We start from the raw sequence: 22,073 nt of genomic DNA, 5'->3' as shown, positions 1-22,073 counted from the left end.
TTCATCAACAAAATGTTTTTCATCTCCAGGAACTTGCAACATCCTGACAGTAATTTCAGGACCCCATACTGGCAAAATTTTTGGGCCCCCTTGAGACTCCGCCCAAGCTCCACCCCAGCCCCGCCTCCACCCATCAAACCTTCCACAGTCCTACTGCCCACTCTTGGAAAAACTCTTCTTCTGCACCACGTCCTCACCAATCCCACATTAACAGTTCCCATCGCACACCAGATCACATACATAGCCATCAGCTTTTGTTTTCGCCAAAAGATTTTTTAAGCCGCAACCACGACAAGGTAGACTCTTTTAGCCGGGCCTTACGCTACTCTAACCTAGTAAACATTTCTTAAAATATCCAGTACTCTTTTTAGGTATATTTTTCATTAAGGGAATGTGTCACATACATTTTTTAAAATGACCAATAATATCACATACAAGGGACAAATACCGTCACACCATAACTAGACCACATAGTGACCGAATAATACCACATACAAGAGACAAATACTGCCACACCATGACCAGACCGCATATTGCCACCACATAGTGACCGAATAATACCACATACAAGGAACAAATACCGCCACACCATGACCAGATTACATATTACCACCACTTCATGACCAAATAATACCACATACAAGGAACAAATACCGCCACACCATGACCACCATATAGTGACAGAATAATACCATTTACAAGGGACAAATACCGTCACATCATGGCCGAACCACATAGTGACCAAATAATACCACATACAAGGGACAAATACCGTTACATCATGACCGCACCACATATTACTACCACATAGTGACTGAATAATACCACATAAAAGGAACAAATACCACCGCACTTTGACCAGACCACATATTACCACCACATAGTGACCAAATAATATCACATACAGGGGATAGATACCGCCGCACCATGACGAGATCACATATTACCACCACATAGTGACTGGATACTATAATACTGATCATTAATAAAAAAACCCACAATTCTAATATTAACATAAGTGACATTATACACAGGAGCTCTGTACATAGTATACAGTGTATAGTGTAAGTGTACATGTAATACAGTGATTACCAGTGACTTTATACACAAGAGCTCTGTATGTAGTGTATAGGTATAGGTAACACACTGACTCACCAGTGACGTCTCTAGTTGAGGTCCTTCATCTTCTCTTTTCCTCTTCATCCAGCACAGACCACCATCACTTCTTCCAGCCAGGACTCATCTCTGCAGAAAATAACACAGTTATCTAGAGCACCGCTTCCAGAGAACATTCCCCAATTTATCCCCAATTTCAACACTACGCCATATGCAGAAAAAAAAAAGTGTTATAGTGCCACCCTGCACAGTAACATGACACCCCTCACTGAAAACAGTATGCTCAAAAATAAAATACATCATAGCATTAACAATATCCATTATTAGCCCCTACAGCAATAATATCCCCCATCCTGGTCCCCTTGTGTCTCACTCCTATCCCCTTGTGTCTCATTCCTGGCCCCAGCCATATGTTCTCCCATTCTGCCCACATGTGTCTCCATCCTGCTCCCATGTTTCTCCATCCTGCCCCATGTGTCTCCATCCTGCCCCATATGATCTCCCATCCTGCCCCATATGATCTCCATCCTGCCCCATATGATCTCCATCCTGCCCCATCTGTCTCCATCCTGCTCCATGATCCTTCTCCATGTGTCTCCATTCTGCTCCATTATCCTGCCCCATCTGTCTCCATCCTGCTTTATGATCCTGCCCCATCTGTCTCCATCTTGCTCCATGATTCTGCCCCATTTGTCTCCATCTTGCTCCATGATCCTGCCCTATCTGTATCCATCCTGCTCCATGATCCTGCCCCATTTGTCTCCATCCATCTCCATGATCCTGCCCTATCTGTCTTCATCCTGCCCCAACTGTCTCCATCCTGCCCCATGATCGTGCCCCATCTGTCTCCTCCTGCCCCATGATCCTGCCCCATCTGTCTCCATCTTGCTCCATGATTCTGCCCCATTTGTCTCCATCTTGCTCCATGATCCTGCCCTATCTGTATCCATCCTGCTCCATGATCCTGCCCCATTTGTCTCCATCCATCTCCATGATCCTGCCCTATCTGTCTTCATCCTGCCCCAACTGTCTCCATCCTGCCCCATGATCGTGCCCCATCTGTCTCCTCCTGCCCCATGATCCTGCTCCATCTGTCTCCATCCTGCTCCGTGATGCTGCCCCATCTGTCTCCATCCTCCCCCATGATTTTGCCCCATGTGTATCCATCCTACCCCATCTGTTTCCATCCGGCCCCATGATCCTGCCCCATCTGTCTCCATCCTGCTCCATGATCCTGCCCCATCTGTCTCTATCCTACCCCATCTGTCTCCTTCCTGCTCCATGATCCTTCCCCATCTGTCTCCATCCTGCTCCATGATCCTGCGCCATCTGTCTACATCCAGCTCCATGATCCTGCACCATCTGTCTCCATCCTGCTCCATGATCCTGCTCCATCTGTCTTCATCCTGCTCCATGATCATTCCCCATCTGTCTCCATCCTGCTCCATGATTCTGTGCCATCTATCTCTATCCTGCTCCATGATCATAGAATCATAGAATGGTAGAGTTGGAGAGGACCTCCTGGGTCATCTGGTCCAACCCCCTGCTCAAAGCAGTATTCACTAAATCATCTCAGACAGATATCTGTCCAGCCTCTATCCATCCTGCCCCATCAGTCTCGATCCTGCCCCATGATCCTGCCCCATCTGTCTCCATCCTGCTCCATGATCCTGCCCCATCTGTCTCCATCCTGCCCCATGATTTTTCCCCATGTGTATCCATCCTGCCCCATCTGTTTCCATCCTGCCCCATGATCATGCCCCATCTGTCTCCTTCCTGCTCCATGATCCTTCCCCATCTGTCTCCATCCTGCTCCATGATCCTGCGCCATCTGTCTACATCAAGCTCCATGATCCTTCCCCATCTGTCTCCATCCTGCTCCATGATACTGCCCCATCTGTCTCCATCCTGCTCCATGATCCTGCTCCATCTGTCTTCATCTTGCCCCATCTGTCTCTATCCTACCCCGTGATCCTGCCCCATCTGTCTCCATCCTGCCCCATCTGTCTCCATTCTACCCCATGATCCTGCTCCATGTGTCTCCATCCTGCTCCATGATCTTTCCCCATCTGTCTTCATCCTGCTCCATGATGCTGCCCCATCTGTCTCCATTCTGCTCCATGATTCTGCTCCATCTGTCCCCATATTGCGTTTTCAGTACAAAAAAAGTAAAAAAAAAAAGTTACTCCTTACCTGGCTGCGCTCCAGCGACGCCCAGCTCTACTCCATCCATTTGACATCATGCGACGTGCATGTGACGTCAGCTCCCAGCAATAGATTTTTAACTGAACTGGCAGGATCCTGTCGCTGGGGCCATGTGAGAAAAATAGCAGGGGCCTTGCCGGGCCCCCTCTACTCACAGGGTCCCATACGCCAGTAAGGGCAGTAATGCCCTGATGGCGGCTCTGCATACAGCACGCAGGCATGCACACATATAATATGCAGACATGCACACACACAATACGCAGACATGCACACATACAATACGCAGACATGCACACATACAATACGCAGACATGCACACACAACACGCAGACATGCACACACACAATATGCAGACATGCGCAGTACTCAGGCATGCACACATACAATACGCAGACATGCACACATACAGTATGCAAACATGCCCACATACAGTACGCAAACATGCACACATACAGTATTCAGACGTGCACACACACAACACGCAGACATGTATACATACAGTACGCAGACATGCACACATACAGTATGCGGACATGCACACATACAATACGCAGACATTCACACATACAGTATGCAAATATACACACATACAGTACGCAGACATGTATACATACAGTACGCAGACATGCACACATACAGTATGCAGACATGCACACATACAGTACGTTGACATGCACACATACAGTACACAGCCACGCACATTCACAAAAATATACACAGATACGCACACATACATATAAACAGACATAAATATATACACAGTCATACACACTGACATACATACTGTAGATATACACATCATATATGCACACACACACAGACACATTAGAAATATTTTTAATATGGGGAAGCTGGCAACAAGCCTTGGTCACCTCCCCCCGGCTTATCTCCCGTCCACCTCCACTGGCATTTGGCTGAGTAGGGTATGCTGCATGATTGCCGTCACTTTGACATGGCTGCACAGAGTGCACTGAGCGGCTGTGTCTGCTAGTAGTGATGTGGCCTGACCAGGATTGGGCATTTAATTTTGCTTGTGTATCGGCCCAGACACGTCACTACTAGCAGACACAGCCGCACAATGCACGGTCATGTTTTTGAAATTGACGGCCATCAAGCAGCTCCAAAGAAGAAACAGGCGGCCCTCCACAGCTGCTGGGGGAGCGACCTGGGCCCCGACGCCGAGTGGGCCTTTTCCGTTTGTCAAGGGCCCCGGAACTTGCCCGAGTGCGCCGGGTGGTGACGACAACCCTGTCCCTTATTATGCTCAGGAGTCTCTCCAGTCCCTGGACCCAAATAAATGTAAGATGTAGAAAAGAAAAGAAAAATTCACCTTACCACTCACCTCTCTGGCCCGTTCGCTTTTTATCTTCTCCTGTCCGGTTCTCACAGCATCTTCTTATCACCGCTGCAGAGTTCTGAAACCTTGCTGAAACGTTTCTCCGTAAGGTCACAATGTCATGACTTCACATTATGCGCCGTAATCTTGCGCACGCATGTTCGGTAACAACCTCATCAGATACAGAAGTCTAGTGTGAGAGGCCCTGAGGTTTCATTACTTGGCTGCATTAACAAGAAGATGCGCTGAGGATTAGACAGATGACGGTGAAGAGCAGAAGGGTCGGAGACATGAGCAGTAAGGTAAGTAAAGGGTTTTTTTCTTTTTAAACATTTTGATGACCTTTTACGCTTTATCAAAATGGCATCCCACCACCATTTTGCTGAATGCACACAGAAGCGAATTACAAAAAAATCATGCTAATGCGGATTTTTATAATAACTTCCACTGTGAAATAGTGAAACCACCTCTAAGAGCTGGGAATTGGAACAGACTTCTGCTTCACAAGGAATCAAAGTGGATCTTTAAGATTGGCTCTGTTCAGCCTAAAGGTATTTTTGATACTTTGGCCTATACTTGCTTTCTCTGAATTTAATTTTGTATTTTTTCCTTCTATATTATTTATCTGTGGCTCTGTCTGTGTCTTATATACTTACATTTCCCCTTTCATATATTAATTTCCTGCCATTCATAATACTCTTTATGATACTTATTTTGGTATGAAATTTTGGTCATTTTAAGGAATACCTACTCTAGTTTGTTATGGATACAATGGTCACTATTGTACCGCAGCTAATTTGATATATTTGGGCTCTTATTCTGGAGTAAGTTCTTCTTTTAGCTATTTCTTCAGCACCATGGTTAGCTTTATTTACAGCTGTAATAGATCATCTAGTGCTCTGTTTTGATGGAAATTAAATTCATTGATATATGCATGAGGTCATGAACTCAAATGCTTGCATGGTTGTTGCTTCTTGGCACGCATATGTGTTGTTTGATTCTGTGTTGCACACATGATTATCTCTATGTAAATCCATAAAAGTAGCAAACGTTGAAGGCACTCATCAAAGACTCCTTTATTAAAATTACCAGTATAAAATCAGCAGAAGGCTAGGGAGTAGTGATGAGTGAGCATGTTCTGTTAACCCTTTCGGCGAGCATGCTCGGGTGCTCGCCGAGTATCTTCAGCGTGCTCGGGCATTATGTTTGAGTCACTCCATGTGCATGATTTGCGACTGTTTGACAGCTTTAATACATCTGAGAGATGCCTAAGAAACAGGAATTCCTCACATGTATTAAAGCTGTCAAATAGTGATGAGCGAGCATGCTCTTTACTCGAGATTTACGAGCAAGCTCGGGTGTTTTCCGAGTATCTTCAGCATGCTCGGGTGTTATGTTTGAGTCACTCCGTGTGCATGATTTGCGACTGTTTTACAACTTTAATACATGTGAGGAATGCTTGTTTCTTAGGCATTCCTCACATGTATTAAAGCTGTCAAACAGTCGCAAATCATGCACACGGAGAAACATAACACCCAAGCACGCTGAAGATACTCGGCGAGCACCTGAGTATGCTCGCCGAAAGGGTTAACAGAACATACTCGCTCATCACTACTGTCAAACAGTTGCAAATCATGCGCACGGAGTGACTCAAACATAACACCCGAGAACACTGAAAATACTCGGAAAACACCCGAGCATGCTCGTAAATCTTGAGTAACGAGCATGCTCGCTCATCACTACCAAGGAGGTTATAAGCAAGTAGCATGAGCCAAGTACGGCCATTTCACACTCATGCATCTACAGGCCTATGTGTTTCGAGCATGTAGAATCATAATTATGCGCAAAATGGCCGTAGCTGACTCACACTACCTGCTTATGACCTCCCTGGCCTTCTGCTGATTTTATACTGGTAATTTCATAAAGAAGATGGATTATATCCTTTGTAAAGTACCTTTGTTCTTTGCTACCTATATGGATTTGCACTTATGCTTATTTGCAAGTAAGAAAACTACCTTTTCTTCAAAGCACCTGTCAGCATTGTACTTTTTTTACTATGGACAATCAACTACAGCATCAGTTTTTGCAGCAAATGCCAAGCCACGTGTGTTCTTTTTTGCCTTTGGTTTTCTTCATTAGTTTGCACGTTGGGTGTTATGGCGCACATGCATGGCTTGTCATCTCATCACGCAACCCATGCGCTGTGGTGTTGGGTTCATGCTTACATTTGTGCATATTCTAGTGGCTCATCATTTTATTGTGTGACCTACATACGTACTGACGTGTTAGATGCATGCACCCACTCTTTCTGAAGGAAAGATGCACTTGAAAGGATGTTACTATCTACGTGGATATGAAGTAGAATGATGATTGGAGGTCCTTTTTGGCACCTTGTTCATTTGTAGATAATATTGTATCAACTGTTGTATTTGACTAGAATAATTACTAATATAAGGTATGGATTTTAATTAGTTACAATTTTATCACCTCAACATTATATATGAGCATTATGACCAGTTCCATGTTTTTGCAGTAATCTAGCTATTGACCCCACCTTCACTTGATTCTGAATTTGGTAAGTGGTGGGCATATTTAGTCTGCATATATGACTTATTTATGTACCAGTGGTTTACCAACCACAGTCTTTTTCCACTAAGTCTTTTATCTGTGACTGTAATTAGTATGTTTACTTCTTACTTTGATGGATTCCAATCCAATATAAAACCCGCTGATGAAGTTGACGGCACCATCAACGGAAACACACAAAACAAAAAATGGGATTCTGAAGAGCTGGGATGTTAGGAGTGCTATAATTTTTAGGGTCTAACAGGGAATAAAAAGGAAAGTGGTCCTCTGGAACTTGAACAATAAAAAGTTTGATAACCTCTGGAAACCAGTTGTGGACTGCTTCTGGATTACAAGAAAACCGAGTTGAGTGAGTAGTATCAATACCCCTTATGGTCACCTGCCTATTTACCTGCTGGACCCAGTAATAATTTTTTATATAATTGTGATGTGATAACTACCAGTATATATGTACTTTTTAACTTTTAACCTATTGGGGTTCATATTTGATCTTTTTCACATATTTTGTAAAAGTTACGTCTTAAGTGGATTTGGTTGTCTGTGAATTTTTTTCTGTGCTTGATATTCCTATTTATTCATTGTGTTCAATGATTACTCAAAAATCAGAAATCTTCAGTCAAAAACTGGCTTATGATGTTTTTCTGTGAGATTGTTTTTCCTTTATTATACCCTTACAGATTAATAAGATTTGCAAGCTTACATCCCTTTTTTACATTTTTGACCCTGTGAGGAGCTGTTTGAGTAAATGATCTCAAACATCCTACATTTTTATAGGAATGAGACCGAGTTGTTCTCTGCCGTGCCCCTTAATTATTATGATTGACATTTTAACCCTTTTTTTGTCACATTTTAATTTAGGCTGCTATTTTATCCAAGACCACAGATAAGGTGACAGGCTGCACAGATGGTCTTCTTTTTTAATTATGAATGCAAGCATTTATCTACACATATTTGGAATTTGAAATTCCAATCCATCGAAAATGTAAAAAATATCCAATTCAGAAAATAAATTCTTGTAAATTATTTTACAGATCTCTATGTGAAGCTATACGTCATTAATATAGCAACACAGAAACGAATAATAAAGAAGAAGACAAGGGTTTGTAGACATGACCGGGAACCCTCATTCAATGAGACATTTCGATTTAGTATGAGTCCTGCTGGACACTCTTTGCAAGTAAGTTTATTTTAAATTCAATAATAACTATAAAATAAACCTAATACCCATTGATTTCATCTCCTTATAATATTTTCTTCATTAGACCCTTTGAAAAAAGGTAAAAGCTGTGATTTTGTCCTGAGGTTAGGCAAATATCTCATCCCCCAAGGTGTATATTACCTGTTTCCTGCCCATATTTTGTAGTACTGGAAATAGTAAGTATGAGTGATAGCAGGCTGTAATCAAATGTCTTTTGTTATAAAAGTTATCAAATTTATAGTATCAATATTTCACCTCTAAGAAGTACAATAATCTGGATGAAAAGTAATACAATATGCTTATGAATGAGGTTGTACATGTGTAATGATATTTTTTTTGTAGGGAATAAAATATTAGCATTATGTTTGAAAATCCCAATCATTGTCCATTTTTAGTTCCATACAATGTGGATAAGCATGTTTAATCTCTCTCCATTGATTGAGCAATCTTAAGTCAAAGGCTTTCAAAGCTTTGCGTCTGTTTACATGGACTGACTGGCACCACGATAGGACCTCTGAATGGTAAACTTTTATCCATCGGTGGTCATTTGAATGCCCACTTAAACAGGGAGATCAAAGTAAACAATGTGCACTGAACAATCTATACGAGATTGCTAAATGCGCATAGGCTGCCATAGTTCTTGGAAGTGCAAGCCCTGTTTACACAGGACAATGCACCACCAATAATTATGATCTTTTATGTTGCACAAGAGATCATTTGACCAGATGGATGAGCATTTTGCTCGTTCATCAGGTGATCGGCAGCATGTTTACACTGCGAGATAATCATGAAACAAACATTTTTAACACCACTCGTTCATGATTACCTTGCAGTGTAAATGCCCCTTTATCTGGCAGGATAGATAGATAGCTGGATTGACAGATAGATAAAAAAAAGCCAGACTATATGGACAGAAATGTTGCATTGTGAAAATAAGGTCTCCACATTTTGCTTTGGAATTTCTTTGAGTGCTACCTATCTATTTCCGTAGATGAGAAGAAAATGGACAGAGAGAGATAGCTAGATAGATAAGCAGAGAGATAGATAATAAATCATGTGCCAGTCCTTTGTATTGACCACAGATGTATTTATACTAGAAATACAATTAGCACTGGTGCTTGGTTTATTAGATTGTGGTGTTCTAAACACAGAGGAACGATCTCCCCCGCTGCTGGAATGAGCTAGCAACTACCACATGTTGCTAAGAAAGGGGTATATTATATATGATAAAAGATTAGCTCAAAATAGCGCTGAAGGTATTGTCATCTGGATTGTCCCGGTTTAGAAGGAATACATGAAATAAAAGTAAATGTAAAAGGAGTCCTTGACAATATTATATATATGTTATTTCAGAAGAGCAATGTTGCCTCACTCTATAGATGTAAAATGTCCATATACAGTTGAAACCAGAAGTTTACATACACTATATAAAAAGACACATATGCATGTTTTTCTCAATATCTGGCATGAAATCAGAATAAACCTTTCTCGTTTTAGGTCAATTAGGATTACCATAATTTTTAATATTTGCCAAATGCCAGAATAATGAGAGAGAGAGAATGTTTTAAGGCATTACTGCAAAGTCAAAAGTTTACATACACTAAGATTACTATGCCTTTAAACAATTCTGGACTGCCCATATGATGATGTCATGTGTTTGTAAGCTTCTGATAGGTTTTTTGGCAACATCTGAGTTAGTTAGAGACAAACCTGTGGATGTATTTTAATGCACAGAACCTCCTTCCTGAGCGGTATGATGGCTGGATATTCCCATCTTGTTTGTACATGCGTATAATTGTTTGTACAGATGAACAAGGCACCTTCAAGTATCTTGAAATTGTACCCAAGGATGAACCAGACTTATGCAAGTCCACAATTCTCTTCCTGATATCTTGGCTGATTTCTTTAGACTTTCCTGTGATGCTACACAAAGAAGCAGTGTGTTTTAGGTGTGCATTAAAATTCATCCACAGGTGTGTCTCTAATTAACTCAGATGTTGCCAAAAAAACAGAAGCTTCAAAACACATGACATCATCATACAGGCAGTCCAGAATGGTTTAAAGGCATAGTAATCTTAGTGTATTTAAACTTTTCACTTTGCAGTAATGCCTTAAAACATTCTCTCTCTCTCATTATTCTGGCATTTGGCAAATATTAAAATTTATGGAAATTCTAATTGACCTAAAACGGGAAAGGTTTATTCTGATTTCATGTCAGATATTGTGAAAAACATGCATCTGTGTCTTTTTATATAGTGTATGTAAACCTCTGGTTTCAACTGTAGATGTCCATATAGATATAAGATATAGTGGACAGTTCAATTGACATATGAGGGGAACAGGCTCTTCTATGGCTGTGCAGAAAATAGAAGTAGCACTGGATACTGTTCCCTTTACATGAAATGATAACAGTTGCGGTGCTTGTGGCAGCAAAAGAAAGAATTCCGTAGGTGTCAATAACTGACCTTATCAGTGGTGATGGAGGTGATCCTCCTATGGAAATACATCAGTGGATGGATTTGGTGCTGTATCAAGATGTGCTGCACACTATTGCCTCGTGGTCCTATACCTCAGGTGGCGCTCTGGCCGACAGCGCCCAATCTGAGATTGGGTCATACGGGGTAGTATGTCCAGATGATAGGATGATACCCGGATGCTCCGTGACTTGCTGATCCTGGTAAGTGACGTCACAATGTGAGGGTGTAGGATCAAATCCAAATTGCTCTTCTGAAATAACATATATCTAATATTATCAAGGACTCCTTTTACATTTACTTTTATTTCATTTATTCCTTCTAAACGGTGACAATCCAGATGACAATGCTTTCAGCACTATTTAGAGCTAATATTTTATCATAGATGTATTTATATATACAGGTGCATCTCACTAAATTAGAATATCATCAAAAAGTTAATTTATTTCAGTTCTTCAATACAAAAAGTGAAACTCATATATAATATAGAGTCATTGCAAACAGAGTGATCTATTTCAAGTGTTTATTTCTGTTAATGTTGATGATTATGGCTTACAGCCAATGAAAACACAAAAGTCATTATCTCAGTAAATTGGAATAATTAAAAAAAAACACCTGCAAAGGCTTCCTAAGCGTTTATAAAGGTTCCTTAGTCTGTTTCAGTAGGCTCCACAATCATGGGGAAGACTGCTGACTTGACAGATGTCCAGAAGGCAGTCATTGACACACTCCACAAGGTCCCAGAGTTCCAATTTTCATTTGGAAATCAAGGTCCAGAGTCTGGAGGAAGAGTGGAGAGGCACACAATCCAAGCTGCTTGACGAGTGTGAAGTTTCCACAATCAGTGATGGTTTGGGGAGCCATGTCATCTGCTGGTGTAGGTCCACTGTGTTTTATCAAGACCAAAGTCAGCGCAGCCGTCTACCAGGAAATTTTAGAGCACTTCATGCTTCCCTCTGCCGACAAGCTTTTTGGAGATAGAAAATCATTCTCTAGCAGGACTTGGCACCTGTCCACACTGCCAAAAGTACCAATACCTGGTTTAAAAACAACAGTATCATTGTGCTTGATTGGCCAGCAAACTCGCCTGACCTTAACCCCATAGAGAATCTATGGGGTATTGTCAAGAGGAAGATGAGAGACACCAGACCCAACAATGCAGACGAGCTGATGGCTGCTATCAAAGCATCCTGGGCTTCCATAACACCTCAGCCGTGCCACAGGCTGATCACCTCCATGCCACGCCGCTTTGATGCAGTAATTGATGCAAAAGGAGTCCCGACCAAGTATTGAGTGTGACGCGCCCCTGGGCCTTCTGTGTCGTGCGGCATCGCGTGCACGGGGGCTTACCCGGAGCCGGATCTCTTGAGGGTTGTAGTCTCGTGGCGGTGATCCGGTCCGTGCCCAGGGAGTCAGACTAAGTGGCGCTGTATTAGCGGTAGATGTTGGACGACTACGCCACCCGTTGAGTACAGCTAAGGAGCTGCTGCTGCAGGGCAGACCGCTGAGGCCGGTGGTAGGATTGTGCAGCGTGATAGTATAACCCCCAACGGGAGGGGTATGGCCTCAGGGCAGCCGACGTAGATGATGGGGGTAGCAGGAACCACTCAGAGACGGTACGGTGTAGTTCAGGGTCTTTACTGGTGACAACGATAGACCCTCCCGGAGTACTGGCTAGCGATTGGGGCCTGGTCAGTCCTTGAGCAGATGGGATCTCCCCTGGCCAGGCGGAGTTGTAGGCCTCCCAAACTAACGATACTCTTCTGGCTACCTTGCTAGAGGCGGGTATAAGTAGCCCACGTCCCTGAGTGTACCGTGTGGTGCTCACCCGTATGGTCGGTGACTCGGGGCCTTCTAGTAGCTTCCGCTCCACGACGGCGTTGCTGGTCCCATGCGTGTGACCGCGCCTTCGGGTTTCTTGGCCAGAGGACCTGAAATCCCCTGCCTGACGGATTCTGCTGCTGGGTAGGAGTTAGTCCCCACAGCCTCGGACTCCGGGTCCGGTAAGAAATCTTCTCAGTCAGGGCGAGCTCTGCAGCTGCCAGCCCCTGACTCCTTGTAACACTGCTCCCACAGAGCTCCTGTTGTTTCTTCCCATAGCTGCTTCTCTTCTCTGTCTCTACTTCTGGCATGGCCCAGGAGCTGGGCCCAGCCGGAGCCACAGCTCCCTGTCAGCCCTCCTGGCTGCACTCTCCCTCTGAACTCTCTAACCCTGCCTCAGCCCCAGGTTTATATAGGGGAAGTTCTTCCCCTCCCAGGACTGGGCAGGAGGTGTGGCATGCATAGGATCCCTGACCAAGAGACCTCCCACCTGCTCTCAGACATAACATTGCTGTTACTGTGGAAACCAGACCCCTGGGGTGCCACATTCCCCCCTAGTGAAATTTAGTACTCCGGGACTAAACATATTTTTAAACATAACAAGGTATAAACAATAATAGTACAATAAGAAAAACACATAAAGATGGTTACGGCGTGTCCGCAACCGGGTGCAGTTTTTGAAGAAAAGCAAGGTGTCCATTTCACCAAAACAGGGAGACGTAACCAGGTAGGGGTCTGTCCTGCCCCGAGTCCTTAACAGTCTTTAGTCCATCCTGGGTTACGCTCCAACTATGTACAAAGGATTCCCGGTAAATCCACCAAAGACTCCCATAAATTACTAGAAACACATAATTATTTAAAGGATATGGCCGCTCTCAGTCCTCGGCCAGTGGGGATAAGGAATGGCTGTTCACAGTCCTCAGCCTGTTAAGGGATAGGGACACACGGGTAACAGTTCACTAGTCCCAACGGGGACCATATTTTAATTAGCAGCAGTTCTTGTACCCTTACGGGTAACTATTTACAGCTCTTTATTCACGCTACTTCCCTTCAGTAGCTATGTCCTCTTTGTGCTCCCTCCTGAGGGTAGTCCTCAGACCCATCCGGGTCCTCTTGGCTTTCCTCGTATACTGGGGTAGCCAGGCTGCCCCCGGGATATAGGGCATGGTGAAAGGCATGACCGCAACAGCGGTGGCGCTGGCGGGGGTTGAAGCGGTGAAGCTCTCCTCCGTATCCGACATCCTTCTCCCCCCTAGTGGACCGTGGCCTACCTTGCGATGATCCTCTTCCGTAGGCTGCGGCTCCGCAGTGGATCGTCAGGGTTGAGGACCTTCCGTCGCGCTCCTGTGACGTCGGCGTCTGCTGGGCTCCTTCCAGGACCTTACGCAACGTCCGGACGTGAGGCGGGGCTTCAGTTCTCGCGTGCTTTCGGAGTCCACGCCCCTCTTCTTCCCGCGCGGCGTCCTCAAGATGGCGTCCGACGGCGGGAAAACTCCACGGAAGGCGGGAAGAAGGCTGAAAATGGCGCCGGATGGCGGGAATCTTCACCGATGGCGAGAAGAAGGCTGAAGATGGCGCCGGATGGCGGGAATCTTCACCACTGGTAAGTTTGAACAGTCTTTTTCAGGCACGCAGTACCCGGTGGTTGCGGGCACGAAATCCTGCCGACTACGCCAAAAGTTGACGCGCCCCTGGGCCTTCTGTGTCGTGCGGCATCGCGTGCACGGGGGCTTACCCGGAGCCGGATCTCTTGAGGGTTGTAGTCTCGTGGCGGTGATCCGGTCCGTGCCCAGGGAGTCAGACTAAGTGGCGCTGTATTAGCGGTAGATGTTGGACGACTACGCCACCCGTTGAGTACAGCTAAGGAGCTGCTGCTGCAGGGCAGACCGCTGAGGCCGGTGGTAGGATTGTGCAGCGTGATAGTATAACCCCCAACGGGAGGGGTATGGCCTCAGGGCAGCCGACGTAGATGATGGGGGTAGCAGGAACCACTCAGAGACGGTACGGTGTAGTTCAGGGTCTTTACTGGTGACAACGATAGACCCTCCCGGAGTACTGGCTAGCGATTGGGGCCTGGTCAGTCCTTGAGCAGATGGGATCTCCCCTGGCCAGGCGGAGTTGTAGGCCTCCCAAACTAACGATACTCTTCTGGCTACCTTGCTAGAGGCGGGTATAAGTAGCCCACGTCCCTGAGTGTACCGTGTGGTGCTCACCCGTATGGCCGGTGACTCGGGGCCTTCTAATAGCTTCCGCTCCACGACGGCGGTGCTGGTCCCATGCGTGTGACCATGCCTTCGGGTTTCTTGGCCAGAGGACCTGAAATCCCCTGCCTGACGGATTCTGCTGCTGGGTAGGAGTTAGTCCCCACAGCCTCGGACTCCGGGTCCGGTAAGAAATCTTCTCAGTCAGGGCGAGCTCTGCAGCTGCCAGCCCCTGACTTCTTGTAACACTGCTCCCACAGAGCTCCTGTTGTTTCTTCCCATAGCTGCTTCTCTTCTCTGTCTCTACTTCTGGCATGGCCCAGGAGCTGGGCCCAGCCGGAGCCACAGCTCCCTGTCAGCCCTCCTGGCTGCACTCTCCCTCTGAACTCTCTAACCCTGCCTCAGCCCCAGGTTTATATAGGGGAAGTTCTTCCCCTCCCAGGACTGGGCAGGAGGTGTGGCATGCATAGGATCCCTGACCAAGAGACCTCCCACCTGCTCTCAGACATAACATTGCTGTTACTGTGGAAACTAGACCCCTGGGGTGCCACAAGTGCATTTACTGAACATACATTTCAGTAGAACAACATTTCGGATTTTCAAAACATTTTTCAAGCTGTTGTTATCAAGAATTCTAATTTACTGAGATAATGACTTTTGTGTTTTCATTGGCTGTAAGCCATAATCATGAACATTAACAGAAATAAACATTTGTAATAGATCACTCTGTTTATGACTCTATATAATATATGAGTTTCCCTTTTTGTATTAAAGAACTGAAATACATTAACTTTTGGATGATATTCTAATTTAGTGAGATGCACCTGTACATTAGATTGTCTCTGAGACATCTTTTTTCTAAGCTAAGCAAGTCCAACTGTTCCAACCTTTCATCATATGAGAGGCCTTCCATCCCTTCTAATAATCTAGTTGCCTGGCTTTGAACTGACTCTAACTTCTGAATACCTTTTATAAAATATGGAGCCCAAAACTGGATCCTATATTCCAAATGTGGCCTTACGAGTGTAGATCTGAAATGTTACATTTTTGGGCTAAATAATATCCTCAGTACATGAATTTTTGTAGTATTGCCTTTTTTACTTTTCTTGGAGGGAATTATACATATGGATTAGTGACGAAGATCCAGAGGCTTGCACCTACATCATTACTTCTTCATATACCTGTAGCTAGCTGCCTCACTTTACATAGTTGACACATGCATAGATTCTGGCAGATGAAATGTATTGAATTATGCACGTTACTTGCTTTTTACTTAGGTAATATCTGTTTTTATACTAGTAATTTATATTGTATTCATCCTAGATTCTACTTGCCTCAAATGGAGGAAAATTTATGAAAAAAACGCTGATTGGTGAAGCTTACATCTGGCTGGACAAAGTGGACCTTAGAAAACGGATAGTAAATTGGCACAAACTGTTAGCCAGCTCTGCTCAGACACATTGATCAGCTGTCTTTGCTGGAGGATAATGTCAGGATAGAGTTTCAATTAAGGTCGTGCAGGAAGCAGAATATGTTTCAGACTACACGAGAAGGATTTCTTGACATGTTTTGCAGTTGATTGGAGAACAAGGAGTCTACTAAAATGCATTCCAGGGGCTAACGAGAACATGGCCTCTAGTGTCTAGAAGAATGTTAATGATTCCAGTTTAGCATCTAGAAGTGTCTTTTCTTGATGTTTTATTTCATGGAGCAATCTTAGAAGCATTATAAACTAAGGCAATATCAGGCACCACAGATCACAGCAAGAAAAACAAGTATATTAGTATCACATCCTAGTAAGTGTTCTATCTAGTTTGCACCTTTGATGTTTCTCATCTATAGCTACTATAAAATTGCAGTTTCGTACTGTATGTCTATTGGATTATGGAATATTTACAACAGTATATTTGATTCCTATCAGTTGCAGGTAATGTTCTCACTACGACACATGTACAGTATCAGTACGGTAAACGTGTAGTGCCTATCTCTTCTTCTGTAATATGAATAGCAAAATGCTGATGATGAGTTAATACATCCTAACGAAGTGCTTCGGTTATGACACAGCTGGCAAATGCTGGTGTATGCGTTACCTACTTATCATTTTAGGCACATGTAAGAGTTAAACCATTAGTGCTACAATACAGGCTGAGGCTTTCAGTAACGTGGTGATTTACAAAAGATACGAAGCGAAGGTATGGGCTTGTCTGTCATGCCAACCTAGAATTAGGAAAGGCATTTGAAGAGCAATGATTGGGATGCCGTTCTGCATTTTCTCTTAGAAACTCAGGTGAATGACTGAGATTATGGGTATACTGAAATGTATTGTCACTGATAAATGCTACAATCACTATGGACCATCATACGATGCAGTAAGTGGTTTCTAGCAAAATCAAGCAAATTTAATGTCAATTAAAATGGATAGAAATTTGCGTTGGTTTTGTGCATTTATTTTTTTCTAAAAGGTTCCTTCACAAGCTAAGCGAGTGAAACGTGTGCATTTCTTCTTTAAACTGTAATTATTTTATGCTGCGACTTACTGTAAAAGACTGCAAAGCATGCGAATGGTTGCTATAGAAATGTCAAGTCAGAATGATAGCACAAATACGATTCTTGCTAGGAAACCTCTAATCAGCACTAAATTAGCAGGGCTAACATTGGTTTGCCTTTATTCTTGCAATACATTCCATTGATAGAACTGCATTAACGTTCCAAACTACCATAAAATATCTTCTTTCTGTCTTTCTGGGACATAAATTGTATATATAGAAGCTGCAAGTAATCATAAATCTGTTTCCTTAGTGCAGACATTCTTAGAATTAGTACCTCTTGAACAAATGAAATCTTACAGATGCATTCTTCATCTGTCGTATAGAGTGAGTGACATCTTTTTTCGGTGCATCTTTGACTTTTTATTAGTGCACTATTTGCTTCCGAATTGTGCCAACAATGTGTTAAACCAAATTCTTGAGTTATTATGGAAGTATTCTATGCAACATTGATGTCTCAATGCTTTTTCTGTAAGTGAAAAATAATTAAAAAAAAAAAAAAGTTGTAAAACAAAAATATTGAAAAAAAAAAAGGATGTAATAAAGAAGTATCAGTATTTTTCGTTGCACATATATTTAAACACAATAATGGTGTTTATGGCTTTTTGCTTCTCCTAGAAGTATCTACATAAATCTTAATATGTGTTAAATCCTTATTTATTAAGATCAATTTTATGTATAGAGAGCCAAGATAAAATCATAGATATTTATGTTTATTTATATGCAAGTGAATCAAATTTTTATTCAGTTGAGTCCACGGGAATTGAAAAGGTTAAGTAAAAAGCACAGTGTGGGTGTTTACATGCGAATGAGATTTATATTGTTCTTATTACTTTAGGTTCTCAAGTCTGGAAATGATGAGGTATAGATATTAAGCTTGAGTTGGCTTAATATTCAATGTCTGCAGCTTGAAGAGACGGTATCCATTCATTAATATTTTAAGGTTGGCAATTCTTGAAACGTAGCCTTTGTTAAGCACACGTAACAATAAAATGCGAAAAGCTATGTTCAAGAAGCCAACACCATGGTACAACACAACCCAACATAGACATTGCATGTACCCTCAAAACCAAACTCTTCCTAGTCCTTAATGTTGCAGACATTACTAGTGCCTGATGTTTCGTTAACATCCCAGATATGTTTAAGTTTCAGGTATTTTGAATACAATTGTTTTTTTTTCCATTAGAAAAGGATAAAACAGATTTTATTTTACTTCTTACATTGCAGGAAAAACACCCTGCTATCATAAAATATGAAGCAAAACCGGCCATAAAAAGTAAATATTCTGTCTTTAGCTATATACCATAATTAGCGTTCTATGCTCTGCTAGTCTAATGAATTCTGAATGCAAAGGTCGTAAGAAGCAAGTTCCTTTATTTTGTTATTGTGTAAATAAGTATACATTTTGTAGATGAAATGAATTGACGGGTTCTACTTCCCTTAGGCATTCAGCATGTAAATGTGAGCATTCTGTTCAATCGTAACTCTAGAAGTGTTCTGTGATGTGGTCAGATGATAAACCAGCGGTGGCTGATCCGTGTGTTTGTCGACAACCATTGAGAATCTGTACAGCGAGTCTGATATATAAGAGATATAAGGAAAAGTGTAAAAAATATAATGGAATTACGTAAATTCTGTATTGTCTTACGCTAAGCGTTTTCATATTGAATGTTGCATGCATTGATGGAGGTCTGCTCTTTTTTGTTTGTGTATTTTTAATTTTATTTTGTTGTTTTAAATCCCTTAAAAATTATTTTATTTAAGAAAATAAAGATGTAAAAAAAGTTAAAACAAGCTGTATAGAATATGCCTGTAAATCTGTTAATGTTTCATTTTATGTAAAAATCCATGTCATAGTTTTTTGTGGTTGTACACAGGATGTAACTTGAGAATTTATGCAAATTGTGATGTACAAAAGGTTGTAATCCAGTCAAATTAATAAATATTTATAACATCCTTTTCTCTGTCAATTTAATACATGCAGATTTTTCATTTTTATATGCATATTTTTAAATCTGATTAACCCCTTCCCGACATTTGCAGTATATATAGTATATATACTTCAATGTCGGGAAGGACTTCCCAACCAATGCAGTATATATACGTCATGGCGATTGCCCGCGCACAGGGGGCTGTGTGCAGGCGATTGCCGCCGGGTGTCAGCTGATTCTGACAGCTGACACCTGGGACTCAGTGCCAGCAGTGGTGTCCGCACCACTTCTGACACTTTAACCCGCTAAATGCTGCAATAGGGAAGAAAGCCCCTCTGCCCTTGGATCGGAGAACCCCGCGACATCAGATTGTTATCTGGGTGACCCAATGTTGGCATAACGACATCCGGGTCACCAGAGCTATAAAAGTTGCTAGATCATGCGCAGTGCATGATCAAGCAACTTTGTGTGCCAGTACAGCACTGACAGTTTATAAGGCATAGGAATGCTGCTGCATCCTTATGCTTTATAAGCGATCAGGCTGAAAAAAGTGAAAGTGCCATAGAGGGACAAAGTAAACAAGTAAGTGAAAGTGAAAAAAAAAATTGTAAAAAAAAATAAAATCGCAAAATAATAATAAAAAAATAAAAATATATTGTTCCCATGAATAAATATTTTTATGAAGATAAAAATAAATAAAAAAAGTACACATATTTGGTATCGCCACTTCTGGAACGACCTGACCTATAAAACTGTCCCACTAGTTAAACCCTTCAGTGAACACCGTAAAAAAAAAGAGCCAAAAATAATGCTTTATCATAATACCGCAGAACAAAAAGTGGAATAAAATTCGATCAAAAGACGAATGTAAATAAAAATGGTATATCTGAAACGTCATCTTGTCCCGCAAAAAACAAGCTGCCATACAGCTCAATCAGCGGAAAAATAAAAAAAGTTATAGCTCTCAGAATAAAGCGATGCAAAAATAATTATTTTTTCTATAACATAGTTTTTATTGCATAAAAGCGGCAAAACATAAAAAAGATATAAATTTGATATCGCTGTAATCGTACTGACCCGAAGAATAATGCTGCCTTATCAATTTTACCACGCACGGAACAGCATAAAAAAAAAACGAAAAAACAATTTCTGAATTTCTTGTTTTTGTTCATTCTGCTTCCCAAAAATCAGAATAGAAAGCGATCTAAAAACGTGCCCGAAAATGGTACCAATAAAAATGTCAACTCATATCACAAAAAACAAGTCATCACGTGACTCTGTTGGCCAAAATATGGAAAAATCATAGCTCTCAAAATATGGCGAAGTAAAAAATAGTTTTAGCAATAAAAAGCGTCTTTTAGTGTGTGACAGTTGCCAAACATAAAAACCCGCTATAAATCTGGTATTGCTGTAATCGCACCGACCCAAAGAATAAAGTCGTCTAATTGCTTATATAACACTAGGAACGAAGTAAAAAATATATAAAGCCAGTTCTTAACCAGCTGTTGATTTATTCATTTTGCCTCCCAAAGATCGCTGTAAGGCTCAGTTAACATTTATCCTGCGCTCTGCGCTGAGCGCTTACAGTGGGCTTTCCTTGTAAATCTCTGAAATATGTGATTCAGACGGAATCCCCGGTGGAAGATTCCCTATAATGAGGCAAAAGGAGGCACTGTGGACGTGTCTGACCTGTGATCCGGCAGTGTCCGTCTTTTTAGGCGTGCATAGAAGTGCCGTCGGCCACAGTTTGGTGCTCTTCTAAAAAGAAGGACAATGCTGAACAGAGGCCAGACCTACTCCAGAGTAACTCTGCTGCCTCATTATAGTGAATGGATCCCTTGGGGGATTCAGCTGAATCATTTCACTCAGAGATTCAGATGGAAACCTAGATATAAGTGCTCAGCGTAGAGTGCCAGATAAATGTGATCCAAAATGTTATGTAAAATTTTCCTAACAAAAGCTTCAAACCAATCCACAAAAAAAAGCAAGCCCCCACTCAGGTCCACCATCTGTCAATGGAAATATAGGGGCTTTCACGTTACTGGTAGCACAAAGGCTCTGGATGTTATGTTCTGCTACCAGAGCTAAGGAAAGAGAGGAGATCTGTCTCTACGATAGAACTCAGCTGAATCCCTACGATGTAACAGGGAACCTGATCCTGCGATCAGACCTGCTAAAGTCCTAAGCTAGTCTGTACGGAGACCTATAGATGTGGGGAAGGAATCCCTACAAGTACTAAGGACTGGGAGGAAAATGGGACACCTCCTAACAGAAATAGTAGCAGACAGACAAACAAACAAAATATATAGAACATAGAGGTCCGTAGACCAAGCAAACTATCAGAGTTAGATACAGAGCACAGGCTAGCTAGAAAGTAGTTATACAATGAAGTCCAGCAAAGCCAGAAGGGCGGAGCAGGATTAAATAGGCCAACAAAGTCATGTGACCAGCAAAGGAAAAAACCTAAGAGCAAGGTTCTAACAGTACCCCCCCTTCTAAGAGGATCCTCCGGATCCCCTAGGACCAGGCTTATCAGGAAATCTCCTGTGAAACGCTCTGATAAGTCTGGACGCGGAAACATCATCTGACCTCACCCAAGAGTTATCCTCGGGTCCGAAACCTTTCCAGGCCACAAGATACTGCAAACTACCTCTATACC

General features: G+C 42.5%; 1 protein-coding gene across 6 annotated transcripts in view; it reads left to right on the top strand.

Moving 5' to 3' along the window:
- The window catches only part of PCLO (piccolo presynaptic cytomatrix protein), a 522,320-nt gene extending 503,961 nt beyond the window's left edge, over positions 1–18,359 (top strand). For all 6 annotated transcript variants that reach the window (XM_073652324.1, XM_073652323.1, XM_073652325.1 and 3 more), the window contains 2 exons: positions 8,275–8,420; positions 16,261–18,359. In XM_073652324.1, coding sequence (XP_073508425.1) covers positions 8,275–8,420; positions 16,261–16,401 — 287 coding nt within the window. In that variant the 3' untranslated portion in view covers positions 16,402–18,359. The remainder of the gene's footprint in view (positions 1–8,274; positions 8,421–16,260) is intronic.
- The last annotated feature ends 3,714 nt before the right edge of the window (positions 18,360–22,073 follow it).

Source organism: Phyllobates terribilis, unplaced genomic scaffold (assembly GCF_046119375.1).
Source record: "Phyllobates terribilis strain yellow unplaced genomic scaffold, ASM4611937v1 Scaffold_11__3_contigs__length_659146591, whole genome shotgun sequence".
Classification (NCBI taxonomy): Eukaryota; Metazoa; Chordata; class Amphibia; order Anura; family Dendrobatidae; genus Phyllobates; species Phyllobates terribilis.
Note: the sequence above shows the minus strand (reverse complement) of the source record. Positions and strands in the feature narration are given on the sequence as shown.